Source organism: Rana temporaria, chromosome 8, assembly GCF_905171775.1.
Source record: "Rana temporaria chromosome 8, aRanTem1.1, whole genome shotgun sequence".
Classification (NCBI taxonomy): Eukaryota; Metazoa; Chordata; class Amphibia; order Anura; family Ranidae; genus Rana; species Rana temporaria.
In genome coordinates, this window is record NC_053496.1 from 140,464,549 (window position 1) to 140,483,487 (window position 18,939).

An 18,939-nucleotide genomic window follows, 5' to 3' on the forward strand; every position below is an offset into this window, starting at 1 on the left:
GATAAAAAAAAAATGCAATAGTAACTAGGCAAGTTTTATGCCATCTTATCTGCATGGGTAGAGTGTGTTTTCAACAGGTTTTTAAAAAGTGACTCGAAAAAGAAAAAAGTGCAATAAATCAATAAAGCTAAATCCTGATGTAAGTCTATTGCAAAAGTCCAAATAAAACAAGTAGTTATGTGCAGGAGGGTTCCACCACCATTGAAAATCTTGCAGATTTATTGTAATAAGTATTGTGCATCTACTCACATATTTATAAAAATAAATCACATGTAAACGCAACCGCTAGCAAGCCCCGCCACCAATGCATTTCAAGCAATAGGCCGTTCTCAACCCTTTTAAATCTGCGGGTTGCACTATGTAATTCTTGCTTATCTCTTGCAGGTGCAAACAGTGAATCCCTGCTGATGTACTCTGAAGTTCCTGAGTGCCATTGAACAAATTGTTGCTGTAATATTTCATGTGGTTCTAAGGCTGTGGATGGATGATTACTGATAACATTCTGCTGTAAGACGACCTATAATTTGGGGTCTTATTGCTTGGTAAAAGGCTGCAATTCATGGTGGTGTTGCATTCACAAAGCTGCTTGTTATCATTCATAAGTGTAAATATATGGCAAGATTTGTAGTTGTGGTGGAACCCTCCTACACATAACTACTTGGACATTTACATATAGGTGGTGGACTTCCATCAGGATTTATGTTTATTGATTTATTAAGCACTTGCCGACGGCTGGCATTCATATGATGTCCTGGGCTTTGTGCGGGGATATCTGAATGATGGGTGCAGCTACAGGCATCATTCAGATATCGTCTTTTTCAGCTAGCAATTCCCTACACCATAAGAATGATCATAGTGGCTGGTCAGCCACGTGATCGTTCTTACGGGATGGCGAGTGGGGACTTGCCTTTCCTTGCTTCTACCGACACACTGCTGCGATCGGTGAGTCTGAGAACGGATCCGCTGGCCCCCGGATGTTTACCATAGAGATTTCCGGCGGACCAGATGGTCGCCGGAGTCTCTATGATCGTCGGAGGCCGGGCGCGATGTTATGACGTGACATCCGGCCTCTGCATTCAAACAAACGGTGGCGCCTTGGCTGGGAAGCTGAGATCGTTTTTATTTTATTTTTATTATTTCAGGCTTTCCAGCCTAGAGGTGAGATGTGGGGTCTTATTGACCCCATATCTCACTGTAAAGAGAACTGACTGATCATGCCATATTCCTATCGCAAGGGATTTTTCCATTCCTTGTAATAGGAATAAAAGTGATCAATTTTTTTTTTAAAGTGTCAAACTAAAAAATTTAAAGTAAAATTAACAATACAATTTTTTTATTTTTTTAAGTACCCCTGTCCCTGTGTGCTTGCACACAGAAGCGAATGCATACGTAAGTCCTGCTCACATATGAAAACGTGTGAGGTGCCGCTGCGAACGTTAGAGCGAGAGAAATCATTCTATCCCTAGACCTCCTCTGCAACTTAAAACATAACCAGTAAAAAAATTTAAAGCGTCACCAATGGGGATTTTTAAGTACCGACGTTTGTCACCATTCCACAAGCGTGTGCAATTTTGAAGTGTGACATGTTTTGTATCTATTTACTCTGCGTAACTCCATCTTTCACATGCAAAATAATTGGGCTAACTTTACTGTTTTTTTTTTTTTTTTAAAGCATGAAACAGCGTTTGAAAAATTGAGGCGCAAATACTGTGCGAGATAAAAAGTTGCAATGACCGCCATTGTATTCTCTACGTTCGCTGCTAAAATTATGATTTTTACATGTAGGAGAGAAATGTTAGAATTGGCCTGGTTGGCAAGTGGTTAATTGATATTTTTTGTGTCACTTTGGAATAGTGTCAAACTGGTAAAACCAGGTACCTTCTCCCCTCTCCCCTTCTCCCCAAAAGGTGCCAAATATAGCAGCGGAGAGGGGGGGAGGAGGCAGACAAGCGGAGCTTCCCCTTTCGGGTGGAGTTCCGCTTTAACACACCATATTTCATCACTGGATGGGGAGTTGAGTATAGGTGGCTTTAGTTCTGTTTTGAAGGATAAGTTTACCTTTCCAAACAAATATTAAATTCATTAAATTCACACATTTTTACAGGAAAAAAATGCCTGCAGAGCATCGTACCTGTGATTAGTGGATCATGAGTGCAATGTCAGGCTCCTGCAGACACGTCATCCAGCTTTCTTGCCATATCTCTGTATTAGGTTTCTGTTTGAAAGTGGAAGTGTCAATGTACTGTGAGAGCAACCTCAGTCCATTGAAAACTACAAGCCATCTGCTGCAGTGGACGACGGGACTTGTTTCTTAATTCACAGATTCCTCCACCCACGCAATCACAGGGATGGGGTGGCTTAGGAGGAAAGAGGGGTCTGAGTCAATGTGTTTCGCGTCGCACCCTAAATACGAGTGTAACGTTTAAATGTTGAACCTATCCTTTAAGGCTTACATGAAGCAAATAACCCTTTTTTTATGCCAAGATTAATTTACTGCTATGCAGAAATTCTGTATTTGTATCGGACTCTTTTTATATATATATATATATATATATATATATATATATATATATATATATATATATATATACACACATACACACACACACACACACACACACACACACACACATACATACATAAATTTTTTTTTTTTCAATTACAGGAAAATAATATAAAAAAAAGAACAAAAAGTGTCATTACCTCATCTCAATATACAGTATAAATAACATGTAACCATTGAAAATTAGTATCCAATATACACTCACCGGCCACTTTATTAGGTACTCCAGTTCAATTACTTGATAACACAAATTGCTAATCAGCCAATCACATGCCAGCAACTCAATGCTAAAGTTCAAACCCAGCATCAAAATGGGGAAGAAAGGGTATTTAGGCGACTTTGAATGTGACATGGTTGTTGGCGCCAGATGGGCTGGTCTATGTATTTCAAAAACTGCTGATCTACTGGGATTTTCATGCACAAACATCTCTAGGGTTTACAGAGAATGATCCAAAAAAGAGAAAATGTCCAGAGAGTGGTAGTTGTGTGGTCAAAAAATGCCTTGTTGATGTCAGAGGAGAATGGGCAGACTGGTTTGAGATAATAGAAAGGCAACAGTAACTCAAATAACCACTCGTTAAAACCAAGGTATGCAGAATACCATCTCTGAACGCACAACAAATCGAACCTTGAAGCAGATGGGCTAGAGCAGCAGAAGACCACACCACAACTGACGCTACAATTTGCACAGGCTCACCAAAATTGGACAACAGAAGATTGGAAAAAAGTTGCCTAGTCTGATGAGTCTCTATTTCAGCTGCGGTGTTCATATGGTAGGGTCAGAATTTGGCATAAACAACATGAAAACATTGATCCATCCTGCCTTTTATCAACGGTTCAGGCTGCTGGTGGTGTAATGGCATTAGGGATATTTTCTTGGCACACTTTTGGCTCCTTAGTACCAATTAAGCATCATTTAAACGCCACGACCTGAGTGTTGTTGCTGACCATCTCCATCTCTTTATGACTACAGTGTACCCATCTTCTGATGGCTACTTCCAGCAGGATAATGCTCTGTGTCACAAAGTTCAAATTGTCTCAAACTGGTTTCTTGAACATAACAATTAGGTCAATGGACTCCAATGGCCTCCACAGTCACCAGATCTCAATCCAACAGAGCACCTTTGGGCTGTGGTGGAATGGGAGATTTGCATCATGGATGTACAGCCGACAAATCTGCAGCTACTGTGTGATGCTAGCATGTCAATATGGACCACAATTTCTGAGGAATGTTTCCAACACCTTGTTGAATCTATGCCACAAAGAATTGAGGCAGTTCTGAAGGCAAAAGGGGGTCCAACCCAGTACTAGCAAGGTGTACCTAATAAAGTGTCTGGTGAGTGTATATAATCATCCTACAACATGAAGTTCAGTAATACAGTTTACATTAATGCTGACAAAGTGAAAACAATAAATGTAATCAATAGAAATTGTATCACACATTTTGAAGCAATAATGGAGAAAAAAATAACAAACTGTTTAATTTTAATAATTTATAGCTTGGTAAACTGGCCTGGATTTTCCCCTAATTTACAGATATGAAGGACTGGGTCCCAGTATTATTGTGTGTCCTGCTACTGTAATGCACCAGTGGGTGAAGGAATTCCATACTTGGTGGCCTCAGTTCCGTGTAGCTGTACTTCACGAGACAGGAAGTTTTCCTGGAAAAAAGGTGAGAACACAATACTTTTATAGTTTCTTCAATTTTCTTTCAGATATTCTAAATAACTACTTCCCACCCGGCCACTGCATATGTACGGCCGGGTGGGCGCTCTCTCCTTCTGAGAAGGAGGGGGATCGCGCACGCCTGCGCAGCCCTGATGCGCTCATGTCACCCAGACACAATGCATCTCAGATCGGCAGGAGGGCTCTGTGATTGGCCCTCCTGATCACATGATGGCCGTGTCAAATCACAGCCATCATGTGATGTAAACGGAGAGCCGCTTGCTAGGCGATCGGCTCTCCTCTCCTCACACGTTAGTTGTCGTGAGGAGAGGAGAGCGGATTGTTGCAGCCGGCTGGTGATCGGTGTGTATGAGCTGTTTTTTTACAGCTTTTTACACACTGATCACCAGCCTAGTAACACACTAATGTAAACACACAATGTAAAACACACGTCACCACGCAATGTCCCTGCATAGTACACCTGTCCCCCACATATGTAACAGTAAAATTATATGTCCCAAAGATTTTCTGCACACATATTTGTCCGTGATCATCTGCGCACATCTGTACATGATCATCTGCGTACATCTGTCCGTGATCACACAAACCAATTATTATACACTTAACGGGATTTTTTTTTTTACCAAGGACATGTAGCAGAATACATTTTGGCTTAAATTTATAACAAAATTCGATTTTATAGGATTTCTTTTAAAATGGTTACATAGTTAGTCAGGTTGAAAAAAGACACAAGTCCATCAATAGAATAAAAGAACAAAGAAAAATATTGTTTTTTTTTGCTTCTATCGCATGAGTCATGAATCATTTGGGTACAGCATGGCATGACCGAGCAATTGTCATTGAAAGTGCAAGAGCGCTGAAAATTGGCCTGGAAAGGAAGGGGGCAAAAGTGCACAGTATTGATGTGGTTAAAAAGTTGCATTCTAGAATCAGCCCTCCCCCCCACAATCTTAATCTGGCATTTCCACAATTCATGTAACGAATGCAGAGCTGTTCTCTGCTCACAGCTGACAGCTGTAAAAAAAAAAAGTCAGCCAGCAAAATTCATCACAACATTGCTCAGGGTTGAGAGTTTAAAAAATAAGAAAACATTGTATCATTTGGTTCTTTCAGATCAAAGGGATGAACTTCGGTCTGCAAATGAGGGCAGTTTAGCCAGTTAAAGTGTTTGTTAACCTAACAAATAGTTCCCTTATAGCATGTTATACAGCACAGTGCTTGTGTAACGGTCACCACCGTTTACGACCTTCCATCCCAGTCACGACAGCTTATCGACACTCCAACCAACAGGACCCGATCCATAAGAATTCCCCCCAGACACGAGACACACAGCTCTGTGCTTCTGGTTTCAAATGTAATAGATACTTTAATGGTTTCGTCTCAGCTTTTTATACAGTACAAGGCATTAAAGCAACAATGAGATCTCTACCCCCCTAACCACACACTAAGGCTAATTACTAAACATTCCTTCATTAACAGCATAACAAACAAAACACCTTCACACACTGAGTTCCCTAGGCAGACGTTTCGTCTCCGCATACAGCTTGACACCTATTCACACCTCTGAGCATCAATAGGCTGTAGACAGTGTTATCACACATAAACAGTATTTAGCATGCATTATAGAGTTCTGGGAGCAGACCTGGGTTAACACCTTTACACAAGGACAATGGAATGTCTTCCAGGCCCTGACTCAATTAGCATGTCACTAGTCAGGGCTAATCATAGAATGAGTAACTATTGACTGGTTGGGCCAACATCTTGCAGTATCTCAAAATCCTGCAATACGAACTATCAGTGATGTCCTATCTCATGTAATACATGAATTATGATTCACTTGCCACCCCATGCCCAAAAGGCACAGGGTGGACTCAGACCCAAGAGTTATCAGTGACGATGACACAGGAGTATCCCCCATCCTCACAAAGTCTCTGGGTGTCCCGGGTCATTCCGTTACAGCTTGTAATGTGTAATTTGGCCTCCTGTATCACCTGAAAATACCTGGCTGATCCTGCCTGGCTATGCCCTCCCCTTTGTAAACTGACCACGGTTTATCATGGCTGCTGAGCCCTGACACCGCGGTAAGTTTACGTGCCTCTGTCATCCGCAGCCCTGCTCTCAGGTTTACTCTGTCCTCCCCCCCTCCTTCCCTGCCTGTCAGCTCCGTCCACTCCATGATCCTCTTCTCCTGCTGCTCCCATTCCTATTGTATGAGCATGCCATCCCCTCTGTTATATAACGTTAATTGCCCCTGTGTCTGTGCTGTATAAAAAAAATCCCATAATAGTGGCTTAACAACCACTTTAAGGACTAAGCCTTTTTCTGACAAGTTAACTACTTGCCGACCACCTCACGATGATATACGTAGACAGAACTGCACTGGGCAGGCAAATGGGAGTATATATATATATATCCCTGCCTCCCAGCAGGTGCGGGGCCCAATCGATTCATGGCCACCCCTTCACGATCGTTCCTGGCAAATGAGGAGCTTCCTCTGTCTGTGAATTGTAAACACAGAGGAAATTATGTCATCTCTCCTCGTGGCGGTCTTTTGGTCCAGAGCCGGAGGAGAGTAGACATCTAATAGTAAGTGCACAACAGTACACTGACCCCAGGACACATAGGCACACAAATTACCCCCCCCCCCCCAGATCACCCCCTGCATCCCCAGTCACAGTGTCACTGATTGCAGTAGTCCTTTATTTACTGATCACTGCATTTGGTGTCATTTATGACTTTAAAAATTGTCAGGGCAGTTAGTGTTAGGCCCCTTTAGGTGTAGAGTACCCTCTAACCCCCCTAATAAAGGTTTAACCTCTTGATCGCCCCCCAGGTAACCCTTTCACCCCCTGTGGCCAGTGTCACTAAGCGATTTTTTTTATGATCGCTGTATAAGTGTCACTGGTGGCGCTAGTTAGCCAGTTAGCTATTTAGGTTCACCGACAGGTTTTTATATAGTGTCAGTTACCCCCCATATACTACCTAATAAAGGTTTTAAACGGGTGTTTACGGGTGACGCTGGTTAGTTTTGCTTTTTATAGTATCAGGGCACCCGCCATTTATTAATAAAGGTTTAACCCCCTGATCGCCTGGCGGGTGATATCAGTTAGGTTTAGTGTCAGATAGGGTCTGCATCGCCCCAAGCAGTGTCAAATTAGTGCCAGTAGCGCTAACACCCACGTCGGCAAGCATACACCTCCCTTGGTGGTATAGTATCTGAACAGATCAATATGTGATCTGATCAGATCTATACTAGCATCCCCAGCAGTTTAGGGTTCCCAAAAACGCAGTGTTAGGGGGATCAGCCCAGATACCTGCTAGCACCTGCGTTTTGCCCCTCCACCCAGCCCACCTAAGTGCAGTATCGATAGATCACTGTCGCTTACAAAACACTACACACATAACTGCAGCGTTCGCAGAGTCAGGCCTGATTCCTGCGATCGCTAACAGTTTTTTTGGTACCATTTTATACAGTTGTCCGACAGTCAGGTGCTTTTTTATCTTTGAATCTTACTAGTGAACCAGTAAATTTAGAGTCCAAAATGGCAAATCGAAGGTACACTAGTGAGGAGGTTTACACGTTTCTGAGCTCGACAGATAGTGAAGAGTAGGTCACTCATCTGTCAGATTCAGGCTCAGAATACAATCCTGTAGACAGCGGCTCCATGACAGATAGCACTGATGAAGTTGAGGTCCCTGCCAAGGTCAGGTGTACCCAGGGCTGTCTTAATGAGAGGGCACATCTGGGCACTGCCCAGGGGCCCCAGCTGCTTGAGGGCCCCCCTGCACTTTCCCCAAAGCAGCTGGTCCTTGAGCCCACACTGCCCTGAAATTGGGGGCCCCATGATGGCACTGAGAGTGAAATCAAAAATTTACGCCCTTAGAAATCCTGAAGGCGGTGATTGGTTTTGGGGGTCCCGTACACGGCTAGGCTCCCAAAAGGTCCCACACATGTGGTATCGCCGTACTCGGGAGAAGCAGCAAAATGTATTTTGGGGTTTAATTCCACATATGCCCATGGCATGTTTGAGCAAAATATATTTTAGTCAATATATATTTAGTGACAACTTTGTGCAAAAAAAAATTGTACTTTTTCCCAACTTGTGGCAAAATATAAAATATTCCGTGGACTCAACATGCCTCTCAGCAATTTCCTTGGGGTGTCTACTTTCTAAAATTGGGTCATTTGGGGGTTTTTGTACTGCCCTGCCATTTTAGCACCTCAAGAAATGAGATAGGCAGTCAAACTAAAAGCTATGTAAATTCCAGAAAGTAATATAAAAAACATTTCATGTAAAAAAAGATTGCATGGTGAAAAAATACAATGTGTAAGAATATAGAAAAATTGGGGAAAATCATTATCCATGAATATATTTGTTACTTCCCATACACCCATGATTATAAGGGTAAATTAAATTGGTGTCAGTTCACTAACTACACAAAACAAAAGCAAAAAAAAAACACTGACAGTGCAGAAAGCGCATAAAAGAACCATTTTAACTCAGTTTGAAGGCATAATACCAATATAAACCAAAGCTTTATTCATAATATGAGACGCCCCATTTATGATTGAGACCTAACAGTTTCATGGAGCCTAAAGTAAATATCCAAAATACTTATTTTTTTCATAATCTAAATCTATTGGCGCCCTCCTCTTAGAAACTACAATTTTCTCCACACCCTGTATATGCAGAGTTGAGGAATTGCCTGCATGACATCCACGTTTGTAGAGTAGGATTTTGTGAACAAAGTGAAGCTTAGATATATGAAGATTTGTCTTATTTTTTATCCTATACAATTTTTTCTTCACTTGTGCCAGGTTAAGCTGCTCGGGGAAATTGGCAAAAGTCGTGGTATTCTGATTACATCTTATGCTAATATGCGCCTTTTGCAAGAGGATCTCCAAAAATATCATTGGCATTACATCATCCTGGATGAGGGCCACAAGATCCGCAATCCTAATGCAGCAGTCACTATGGCTTGCAAACAGGTGATAGAATGACAATGTATTATAGATATGTGCATTTGATTGCTAAAGATTTATTTTTATCCTAATGCAAGTGTTTCTTTCTCAGTTCCGTACCCCACATCGTATAATCCTGTCTGGTTCCCCAATGCAAAACAATTTGCGGGAGTTATGGTCTCTGTTTGACTTTGTGTTCCCTGGAAAACTTGGTACACTTCCAGTGTTCATGGAGCAGTTTTCTGTACCCATCACCATGGGAGGGTATACAAATGCTTCTCCTGTACAGGTATGGTCTCTTTTTTTATTGTGTAGTTGGTGGAATATAATGTATGGAACTAGTTATTATGGCTTCATCTTCTGGCTTCCTACAAATTTTTACATTATCGTAATTTATTGATTTCTACTTTACACTGTGACCAGCTGCTTAGAGATAATGGATAACAGACAATTGCTGTTTTAGTTTGACTATAAACTGAACCAAATAGAATGCTTTCATACTTTGTTACCATATATTGGTTATGTTGAAGGATGAAAATGTACTCTTTGGATGAAGTTAGAAGTGCCTCACCCGGTCAGGTGGGTTTAATTCAAATGCATAGAATCTGCACTTTGGCTTTCTCCAGTCCAGGGCCTTAAAGTGGATGTAAACCCACTCTCATCCTTTTTTTAAACTACTGCCATAGTGCTGATCTATAAGGATATACATGCCTCCTGCATGTATCCTTACCTGTCAAATGTTTCCCCTCTGTCTCTTAGAAGAATTGAAAAACTGCAGATTCTGTGGGTGGGTCTGTTGTCTGGAGCTCAGTGGGTGGAGTCGTGATGTCAGTAGACTCCCTGCCCTTCTCTACACTCCCCTTAAACCAAATTCTGCTATGATCACTAATATCCAGTCAAAATCCAGAAAAGTAACCACATGACTTCAGAAAAGAAGTGGGGGTGGGAACTAAAAAATGATGCCTTTCTCCAGGCTAGTGCATGAGATATGTAAATAACCTGTCACTCACAGCAAGGGGGCATAACGGACTAAGGTTTTTCTCTGTAAGTCCGTTTTTATTTCACTGAACAATAAAAGAGGATTGTTCAGAGCTGGATTAACTCTGTGTGGCAAGACTAGGCACAGATTATAGTAAATCTTAGGCCCCATACTCACGAGCAAACATGTCTGCTGAAACTGGCCCGCAGGCCAGTTTCAGCAGACATGTTTGGTCGTGTGTGGGCGCGAGCGGGCCGAATTCCAGCAAACATTTGCCCGCCGGGCCTTTTCCCAGCAGACAAATATTCCTGGACTTGTTTTAAAACAGCCCGCTGGAATTCAGCCCGCTCGGACATGTACGGTCGTCAGTACAGACCTACCGTACATGTCCAGCCGCCCGCCGTGCCTCGCATGCGTCGAATGACTTCGACGCATGCGTGGAAGCATTTTAAAGGCGGGCCGCCCACGTCGCCGCGTCATTGTCGCGGCGACACCGCGTCATCGACGCGGCGACACCGCGGACACGCCCCGCGTATTGTTTACGCGCGGACTTCTGTACGATGGTGTGTACAACCATCGTACAGAAGCCCTCTGGCAGACATGTATGGTGAAAACGGTCCGACGGACCGCTTTCACCATACATGTTTGTCCGTGTGTACCCGGCCTTATACTGTGACATCAAAAAATAAATAAACATTTTCGGGTTTACATCCACTTGAATGGGAAAATGCACACTTTTCAGGCAGCTACTACAGAGAGGCCAGTGCATGAACGTTTCTTTGTATTTTAAAACATGATTTCTTTATCGTACATCACGGGACACAGAGCGGCATTCATTACTATATGGGTTATATGGAGTACCTTCAGGTGTAGACACTGGCAATCTCAAACAGGAAATGCCCCTCCCTATATAACCCCCTCCCATAGGAGGAGTACCTCGGTTTTTCCGCCAGTGTCTTAGGTGTTAGTCATGGTTTAGCTTGCCTCCACATCCTTGGGATTAGGTGAGCTAACCGGTTCTGTCCAAAAAAGCCTCAGCGCTAAAGTGGTCAGTAACCGGACCCCAAACCCTTGGGGTATAGCCCATAATGCTTTTCTTTTTAGAGAGCTGGACCCTGGGCCCAGAACTTAGAAACCTTTGGGTGCCTAATGTTTCTGTTGCCAGAGTGCTATATGGGCCCAGGACAGTGGATCCTTCATAGGAACCCAGGGCCTGAAGGTCTAGACATCCCCACCGAGATGGGGGAAGATTGGGCCTCTTGCTTGGCAAAGTCCTGCGGCATGGAGCAGGTAAGTGAGGGGAAAACTTGCGGAACTTGGTTCTTAGCAGGTTTTTTCTGGGGGGTCACAGGGGACATGCCTAAAGTTATGCACTGCATCTGGCAAACTAGTCACATATCATAAAGATAGGATGGCTCTATATGTATTATTCCCCATAAGATGTGACCTCCCTTGTAGTGTTGGAAAAGCATTGAGTGGGGCCTGTGTGATATAAAAGTATATGTGTGTGTCAGAGAGCTGTGCTTACCTGCAAGCCTCCAGGCGATGCTCCATTCAGTCTTCCTCCTCACGGCCTGCAAAGCAGGCAAAACGCTGACCTCCTCATGGTTCCAGGCTGCAGGCTGCAGTTTGCTGGAGCAGAGAGGTCCCTTCCTCCCAACCCCACCCCCCCCCTGTCGGGAGGGGCATTTCCTGTTTGAGATTGCTGGGGGGGAAGGGCGGGTCAGTGGCTTAAGGAAGGGGCGGCCCTTCCTTGTTTGTTCCATATAGCTCATTCAATACTTTGGAACTGAGGAGGAAAGACCAGAACGGCAAGCACGGGGCGCCGAGGACACACAGTGGCCAGAAAGAATATTGCAGTCTTCAGAAAGACTGTTTTCAAGCCTAGGAATAGGCTGTTTCTTTTCCATCTCATAGTTTTTCTTGCAATACTACTCAGGGGGACAGAATGTTTTTTCTTTCCTAGATTTGAAAAAAAAAAAAAAAAAAAAAAAAAGATTTTTTTTTGAAAAAAAAAAAAAAAAAAAAAGTGTCATCTAGGGGAGAGGAAGCATTTTTTTATCCCCCAAACAGGTGTTTGGGCATTTAACTATTTATAAGTCCCAGGTACCAATAAGTAGCAGGTGTACCTCGGTATTGTACCATGGCATCAAAAAACAAGGGTACAAGAGGTGGGGATTCCCCCAGAGAGTCTGAGGTCTCGGACAAAGCTATGCCGCTGCTTTCCCCACAGGGAGCCTTGGGGCCATCGGGATCTGGGGCTGGAGCTGACGCGGGTCAGTCCAACCCTAAGATGGTCACGGAGGAGGTATTACTCACCTCTTTAAAAGAGATGCAGAAAAGCATGGGTAAAATGATAGCCGCAGCTATGCGGGGCAGTAAGCGGAATAGATCTCCGTCGCCCGAGCGCGGACCCTCAGAAGAGGAGGTCCTTTCCTCAGGGGAATTGGACGACCTCTTGGACAAGGACCAAGTAGGTTCAGGGATCGAGGATCCGGAAACAGAGGAGTCTGGGGCAGTCTCCCTGAGGGAGAGCTGGTGGATTCAAGGATTGTCGGACTTGGTCCATAGGGCATTCAACTTGCCAGTACCAGATCTCCAGGTATCGACGGTTTCAGCTTTGGGCTCACTGAGGGCGCCTCAAAGCAATGCTGTGTTTCCGATCCATCCTCTATTAGAGGGAGTTTTGTTCCAAGATTGGAACAAGCCAGATAAGATCTTCTTACCACCTAAGAAGTTCTCTGTCCTATATCCTATGGAAGAAAAATTTTCCAAAAGATGGGCTACTCCTGCAGTGGACGCAGCCATCTCATGTGTTAACAAATCGTTAACATGCCCTGTAGAAAACATACAGGTGTTCAAGGATCCAGTTGATAAGCGCTTGGAAGCACTACTTAAGAACTCCTTCACTACTGCAGGGGCAGTAGTACAGCCAGCCGTGGCTGCGATTGGAGTCGCTCAAGCTTTATCGGATCAATTTAAGCAAATGCTTGAACTTATTCCTGCCCAGCAGGCAGAAGAATTTTCGGATGTCCCTAAGGCCATATGTTTTACGGTAGACGCAATCAAGGATTCTATCCAGCAAGCGTCACGTTTATCGTTATCCCTTATCCATATGAGAAGACTCTTATGGTTAAAAAGCTGGGAGGCTGAGCCCCCATGCAAGAAGCTCCTGGTAGGGTTCCCCTTCCATGGAGGACGACTCTTCGGAGAAGACCTAGATAAATACATTCAGACCATTTCAAACGGCAAGAGTACTCTCTTGCCAACTAAGAAGAAGGTTCAGGGGCCTGCGTTTAAACGACAGTATTCCCCTGGGCAGGGGCCCTCTAATGCCAAGCAGTATCGACGGCCTCCTGCAAAAGCAAACTTCGGCTTCAACAGCAAATCACAAGGACAGGCTGTTAGAGGCAAAAGGCAGTGGTTTCGCAAACCAGCAAAACCAGCCCCCAAGCCAACCTTATGAAGGGGCGCCCCCACCCACGAAGGTGGGGGGAAGGCTGCGACTCTTTTCAGAGATTTGGGAAGCCAGCATTCCCGACGAGTGGGTACGGTCTTCCGTGGCCACAGGCTACAAATTAGATTTCCTAAGGTTTCCTCCTCCTCATTTCCAGAAGTCGAGGATTCCAAACGATCCGGAAAAGGGAGCCGCATTAAGATCGGCATTAGATCATCTACTTTCCCAGGAAGTAATAGTAGAGGTACCAGTCCTGGAACAGGGGCTGGGTTTCTACTCCAACCTATTCATCATCCCAAAATCCAATGGAGATGTCAGGCCAATTTTGGACCTAAAGATGGTAAATGCATATCTAAAGATCCGCTCATTTCGGATGGAATCCGTGCGGTCAGCAGCTGCCACACTCCAGAAGGACGACTTCATGGCGTCCATAGACATAAAGGATGCCTACCTTCATGTTCCAATTTATCAGCCACATCAAAGATATCTACGCTTCATGGTGGCTTCGCGTCACTTCCAATTCGTGGCGCTTCCCTTCGGGTTGGCTACGGCCCCCCGGGTGTTCACGAAGGTCCTAGCTCCGATCCTAGCCAAGCTAAGGATCCAAGGGGTCACGATCCTAGCATACCTGGACGACCTCCTAGTCATAGACCACTCGTCTCCCGGCTTGGAGCGAGCAGTGGCCCTCACGGTCCAATACCTCGAGAGGTTCGGCTGGGTCCTAAATCGAGAAAAGTCAGCTTTCCAGCCCACAAGGCAGTTGGAATATCTCGGCATGAGATTAGACACAGAACAACAAGGAGTGTTCCTACCTCTGAGGAAGGTAAAAGCCATCAAGGAATTAATCCTACTGGTTCTAAGCACTCGCATCCTACAGGCAGCCATCCTGTCAGCATGGAGCAGAAGGCCACAGGCCTTGGATATCCCGTTGCCGCTCTTATCAAGAGTCCGACAAAGTCTGTGTTGGTGGTTAGACCCTCAGAATCTACTGAAGGGGAAGTCTTTCAGCCCAGTGGCTTGGAAGATAGTGACCACAGATGCCAGCCTGACGGGCTGGGGAGCAATTTTGGATGGTTGCACTCGCCAAGGTACTTGGGCAAAGCCAGAGAAGCAGTTGCCCATCAACATCTTGGAGCTCAGAGCTGCTCGACTAGCCCTCAGGGCTTGGACGTCAAAATTGCAGGGGTTCCCGGTGAGAATTCAATCAGACAATGCCACGGCCGTGGCATACATAAATCACCAAGGGGGAACCAGGAGTCAAGCCGCTCAGAGAGAGGTGAGCTTGATTCTCCTATGGGCAGAGGCGCATGTGCCCTGCATATCGGCAATATTCATTCCAGGAGTGGACAACTTTCAGGCGGACTTCTTAAGCCGCCAGACTCTATGGCCGGGGGAATGGTCTCTGCATCCACAAGTCTTTCAAGCACTCTGCCAAAGATGGGGAGTGCCGGACGTGGATATCATGGCATCGAGACTCAACAAGAAACTAGACAGGTTCATATCCCGCTCAAGGGATCCGATGGCCTGCGGAACCGATGCGTTGGTTTGCCCTTGGCATCAGTTCAAACTTCTTTATGCGTTTCCCCCGCTCCAGTTACTACCCCGCCTGCTGCGCAGGATCCGGCTGGAACACATACCAGTCATCCTGGTAGCTCCAGCATGGCCCAGAAGGGCATGGTACTCACTCATCCTAAAGATGGTAGTGGGAGACCCTTGGACTCTTCCTCTACGGCCAGACCTGCTATCGCAAGGTCCGATCCTCCACCCTGCCTTACGGCATCTAAATTTGACGGCCTGGAAGCTGAATCCCTGATTCTCAGGGGTAGAGGTCTGTCTCAGAAAGTAGTCTCTACCCTAATCAGAGCCAGGAAACCGGTCTCTAGGGTGATTTATTACAGGGTCTGGAAGGCCTATGTAGGCTGGTGTGAGTCCAAGCGATGGCTTTCTCGCAAATTTACCATCGATAGAGTATTAAGTTTTCTCCAGCTAGGAGTGGATAAAGGATTGGCATTAAGCACAATCAAAGGACAGATTTCTGCTCTGTCAGTGTGGTTTCAGCGGCCGCTGGCCACCCACTCGCTGGTTAAGACCTTCCTTCAAGGGGTCTTACGTATTAGACCTCCAGTTAAATCCCCGCTTTGTCCGTGGGATTTAAATCTTGTTCTGTCAAGTTTACAGAAACAACCGTTTGAGCCGTTGGCTGAAATTCCTTTGGTTCTACTGACAAGGAAGTTAGTATTTTTGGTTGCCATAGTTTCCGCAAGAAGAGTTTCGGAGCTAGCGGCCTTATCCTGTAAGGAACCATATCTTGTTTTTCATAAGGACAGGGTCGTTCTCCGCCCTCATCCTTCCTACCGAAGGTCATATCCAGTTTTCATTCGAACCAGGATTTGGTATTACCATCCTTCTTCCCTAAACCTACTTCCAGAAAGGAAGGGTTGCTGCATACCTTGGATATTGTCAGGGCCATGAAGGCCTATCTTAAAGCTACAAAGAAGATCCGGAAAACAGATGTGCTGTTCATTCTACCGGATGGGCCCAAGAAGGGGCAGGCAGCTGCAAAGTCCACCATTTCTAGGTGGATTAAGCAATTAATCACTCAGGCCTACGGCTTGAAAGGGTTGCCTCCTCCAGTATCATTAAAGGCTCATTCTACTAGAGCCATGGGTGCCTCCTGGGCAGCACACCACCAGATCTCTATGGCTCAAGTTTGCAAGGCGGCAACCTGGTCTTCTGTCCACACGTTTACAAAATTCTACAAGTTGGACGTAAGAAGGAATACTGATACTGCCTTCGGGCAGGCAGTGCTGCAGGCTGCAGTTTGAGACCCTCGGATTCCGGGGGCTCCTCTTTTTTGAGTTAAATTTAAAATTTAAAATTATTTTTCTCAACTAAGTTGGATTTATTATGATTTGAGTATATCTCTAAATTAAATCCTTTTGTCTTGGAGATGTTCTCCCTCCCCTCATTGTAAGCATTGCTTTGGGACATCCCATATAGTAATGAATGCCGCTCTGTGTCCCGTGATGTACGATAAAGAAAAAGAGATTTTTAATACAGCTTACCTGTAAAATCTTTTTCTTGGAGTACATCACGGGACACAGAGCTCCCACCCCTCTTTTTTGAGGACCATTTTGGGAGGCATACTGCTTGCTACAAAACTGAGGTACTCCTCCTATGGGAGGGGGTTATATAGGGAGGGGCATTTCCTGTTTGAGATTGCCAGTGTCTACACCTGAAGGTACTCCATATAACCCATATAGTAATGAATGCCGCTCTGTGTCCCGTGATGTACTCCAAGAAAAAGATTTTACAGGTAAGCTGTATTAAAAATCTCTTTTTTCTATGTTTAGCTTGGCAGGCCATAACTTGATTGTCAGGTCACCCAGGTAAGAAACAATTGTTAGGTTGTTCACAAACTACCAGGACCCCCCAGTTCCCTCTTTGTTTTCCTTGATGTTTTAGAGGTCTGCTTATTGTACCGTCAAAGAGTCGGGATGGGGGGGTTTTGTGCGTGTAACAAAGCTAAGTTGCATACAGAAAAAAGAAAGGCTGCCAAAAGTGCTTGAATGAATAGAATGTTCATTTTGGATGTTGTTAAAAGTGGGCTTCATGGGTGCACAGGTGACATAAAAGGTCCTAAGTGATGCAAGATTGTCATGTGAAGGATTTAAGGCTCATGCACAAAGTGGACCCAATATTAGGCTACATTCACAACTGCATCTTTGCCTGACCATGCATAGATGCAAAAAAAATCAACAAGGGGGTCACAGCAATTACCCTGTTTCCCCCCGAAAATAAAACCTACCCCTAAAATAAGACCTAGCGTACTTTTCCAGGAGGACTGCAATATAAGCCCTACCCCGAAAATAAGCCCTAGTTTTTAAAATCCTATAACCCACTCTATTACAGTAGTACACAATGTACAATGTGTGTGTTTCTGTAACATAAATGAAGGGAAGAGAGCTCCGGCAGGTCACAAAAGCACAGAGCGGCGCTATAATTAAGGTATTTGGCACAATTATATTACAGAAACACATACATTGTACATTATATACTACAGTAATAGAGTGGATTATAGGATTTTACAAGCATTTTAGCTTAGTTCACACTGGGGATTCCTAACAGGCAGGTCGAGAGAGGGGAAGAGAAGACAGCACATTACATGGTAAGACCTACTCCAAAAATAAGCCCTACTGTGTCTTTTGTTGCCAAAATTAATATAAGACCCCGGCTTATTTTCGGGGAAACACGTTATTTATTTATTCGACCCTCAATGCAGACAGTCACCGTGCAGGGCTGATCACTCGCAGGTAATTGCCTTATCACAATTGCTTGGTAGTAAGGATGAGCTCCGGCGTGTTCGCATAGAACACGTGCAGAGCCCGCCAGGAAGTCGGCGCCCGCTTTGCGCTAATCACAGCCAGGCAGACATTGTCCGATGCTCGGCTGCAGAGATCGGGAAATGTCTGCCTGGCTGTGATTAGCGCAGCGCGGGTGCCGACTTCCTGGCGGGCTCTGCACGTGTTCTATGCAAATACGCCGGAGCTCATCCTTACTTGGTAGTGGCTGCAGTTTTCTGTGTAAGCCAGGAGCCCCCCATTGCATTCAATGGGGCTTGCTCCTGCAGCTAATCCCCAGGACTCGACACTGGTTTTCTTCCATCTGCCTGCCATCGGACCAAAATGCAATTGTAAATGTGACTTTAATTATCACTCTGCATCCCCAGAATCTGATTTCCACTCTGCCGTTATTGTGGACTTCCAAGCAGCAGTGTGTTCTGCTTCCCATGACTTTATTGCAGTTCATTCTCTTAGCACCCAAGGATTTTGAGGTGATTATCTGCACCTGCGGCTTCAGCTTTCTGTGGCTGTAAATACATGTTGCTTCCCACCAGCAGCTTTTAAACTGGAACAGATTTACAGAACTTTACAGATCCGAGACTTTTTTTTTTTGCAGCTCTGTCAGAAAGGGCCTAGCTGGCCTCTAATCCCAAGCATGTCCTGCTATGGAGCCAAAAAAGCTACTCTATGTATACCACTCCTTTCCCCACTTTAGCCTGACACCCAGTCCCATGCAGGCATTGCTCATAGATGCTTTGCCTTTTATAAATACTTTTACTAGAAAGCTGACACCATATAGGCTGGTATAGGTTTGTCCTCTAAGAGAGTTTATTTAGGAGGTGAGGTGCTCAGCAGTCATACCTACTTTGCAGAGACTGCTGATCTATTAAGTGTCCTGGTAATATGGAAATCATGACCTGTATTGTACCACGTGTTTGTTGGTTAAAT

General features: G+C 44.7%; 1 protein-coding gene across 1 annotated transcript in view; it reads left to right on the forward strand.

Annotated features, from left to right (window-relative positions):
• ERCC6 (ERCC excision repair 6, chromatin remodeling factor) overlaps window positions 1-18,939 on the forward strand; it is a 79,197-nt gene that overhangs the window by 25,822 nt on the left and 34,436 nt on the right. The window contains exons 8-10 of the mRNA XM_040320781.1: window positions 4,100-4,235; window positions 9,069-9,239; window positions 9,325-9,501. Coding sequence (XP_040176715.1) covers window positions 4,100-4,235; window positions 9,069-9,239; window positions 9,325-9,501 — 484 coding nt within the window. The remainder of the gene's footprint in view (window positions 1-4,099; window positions 4,236-9,068; window positions 9,240-9,324; window positions 9,502-18,939) is intronic.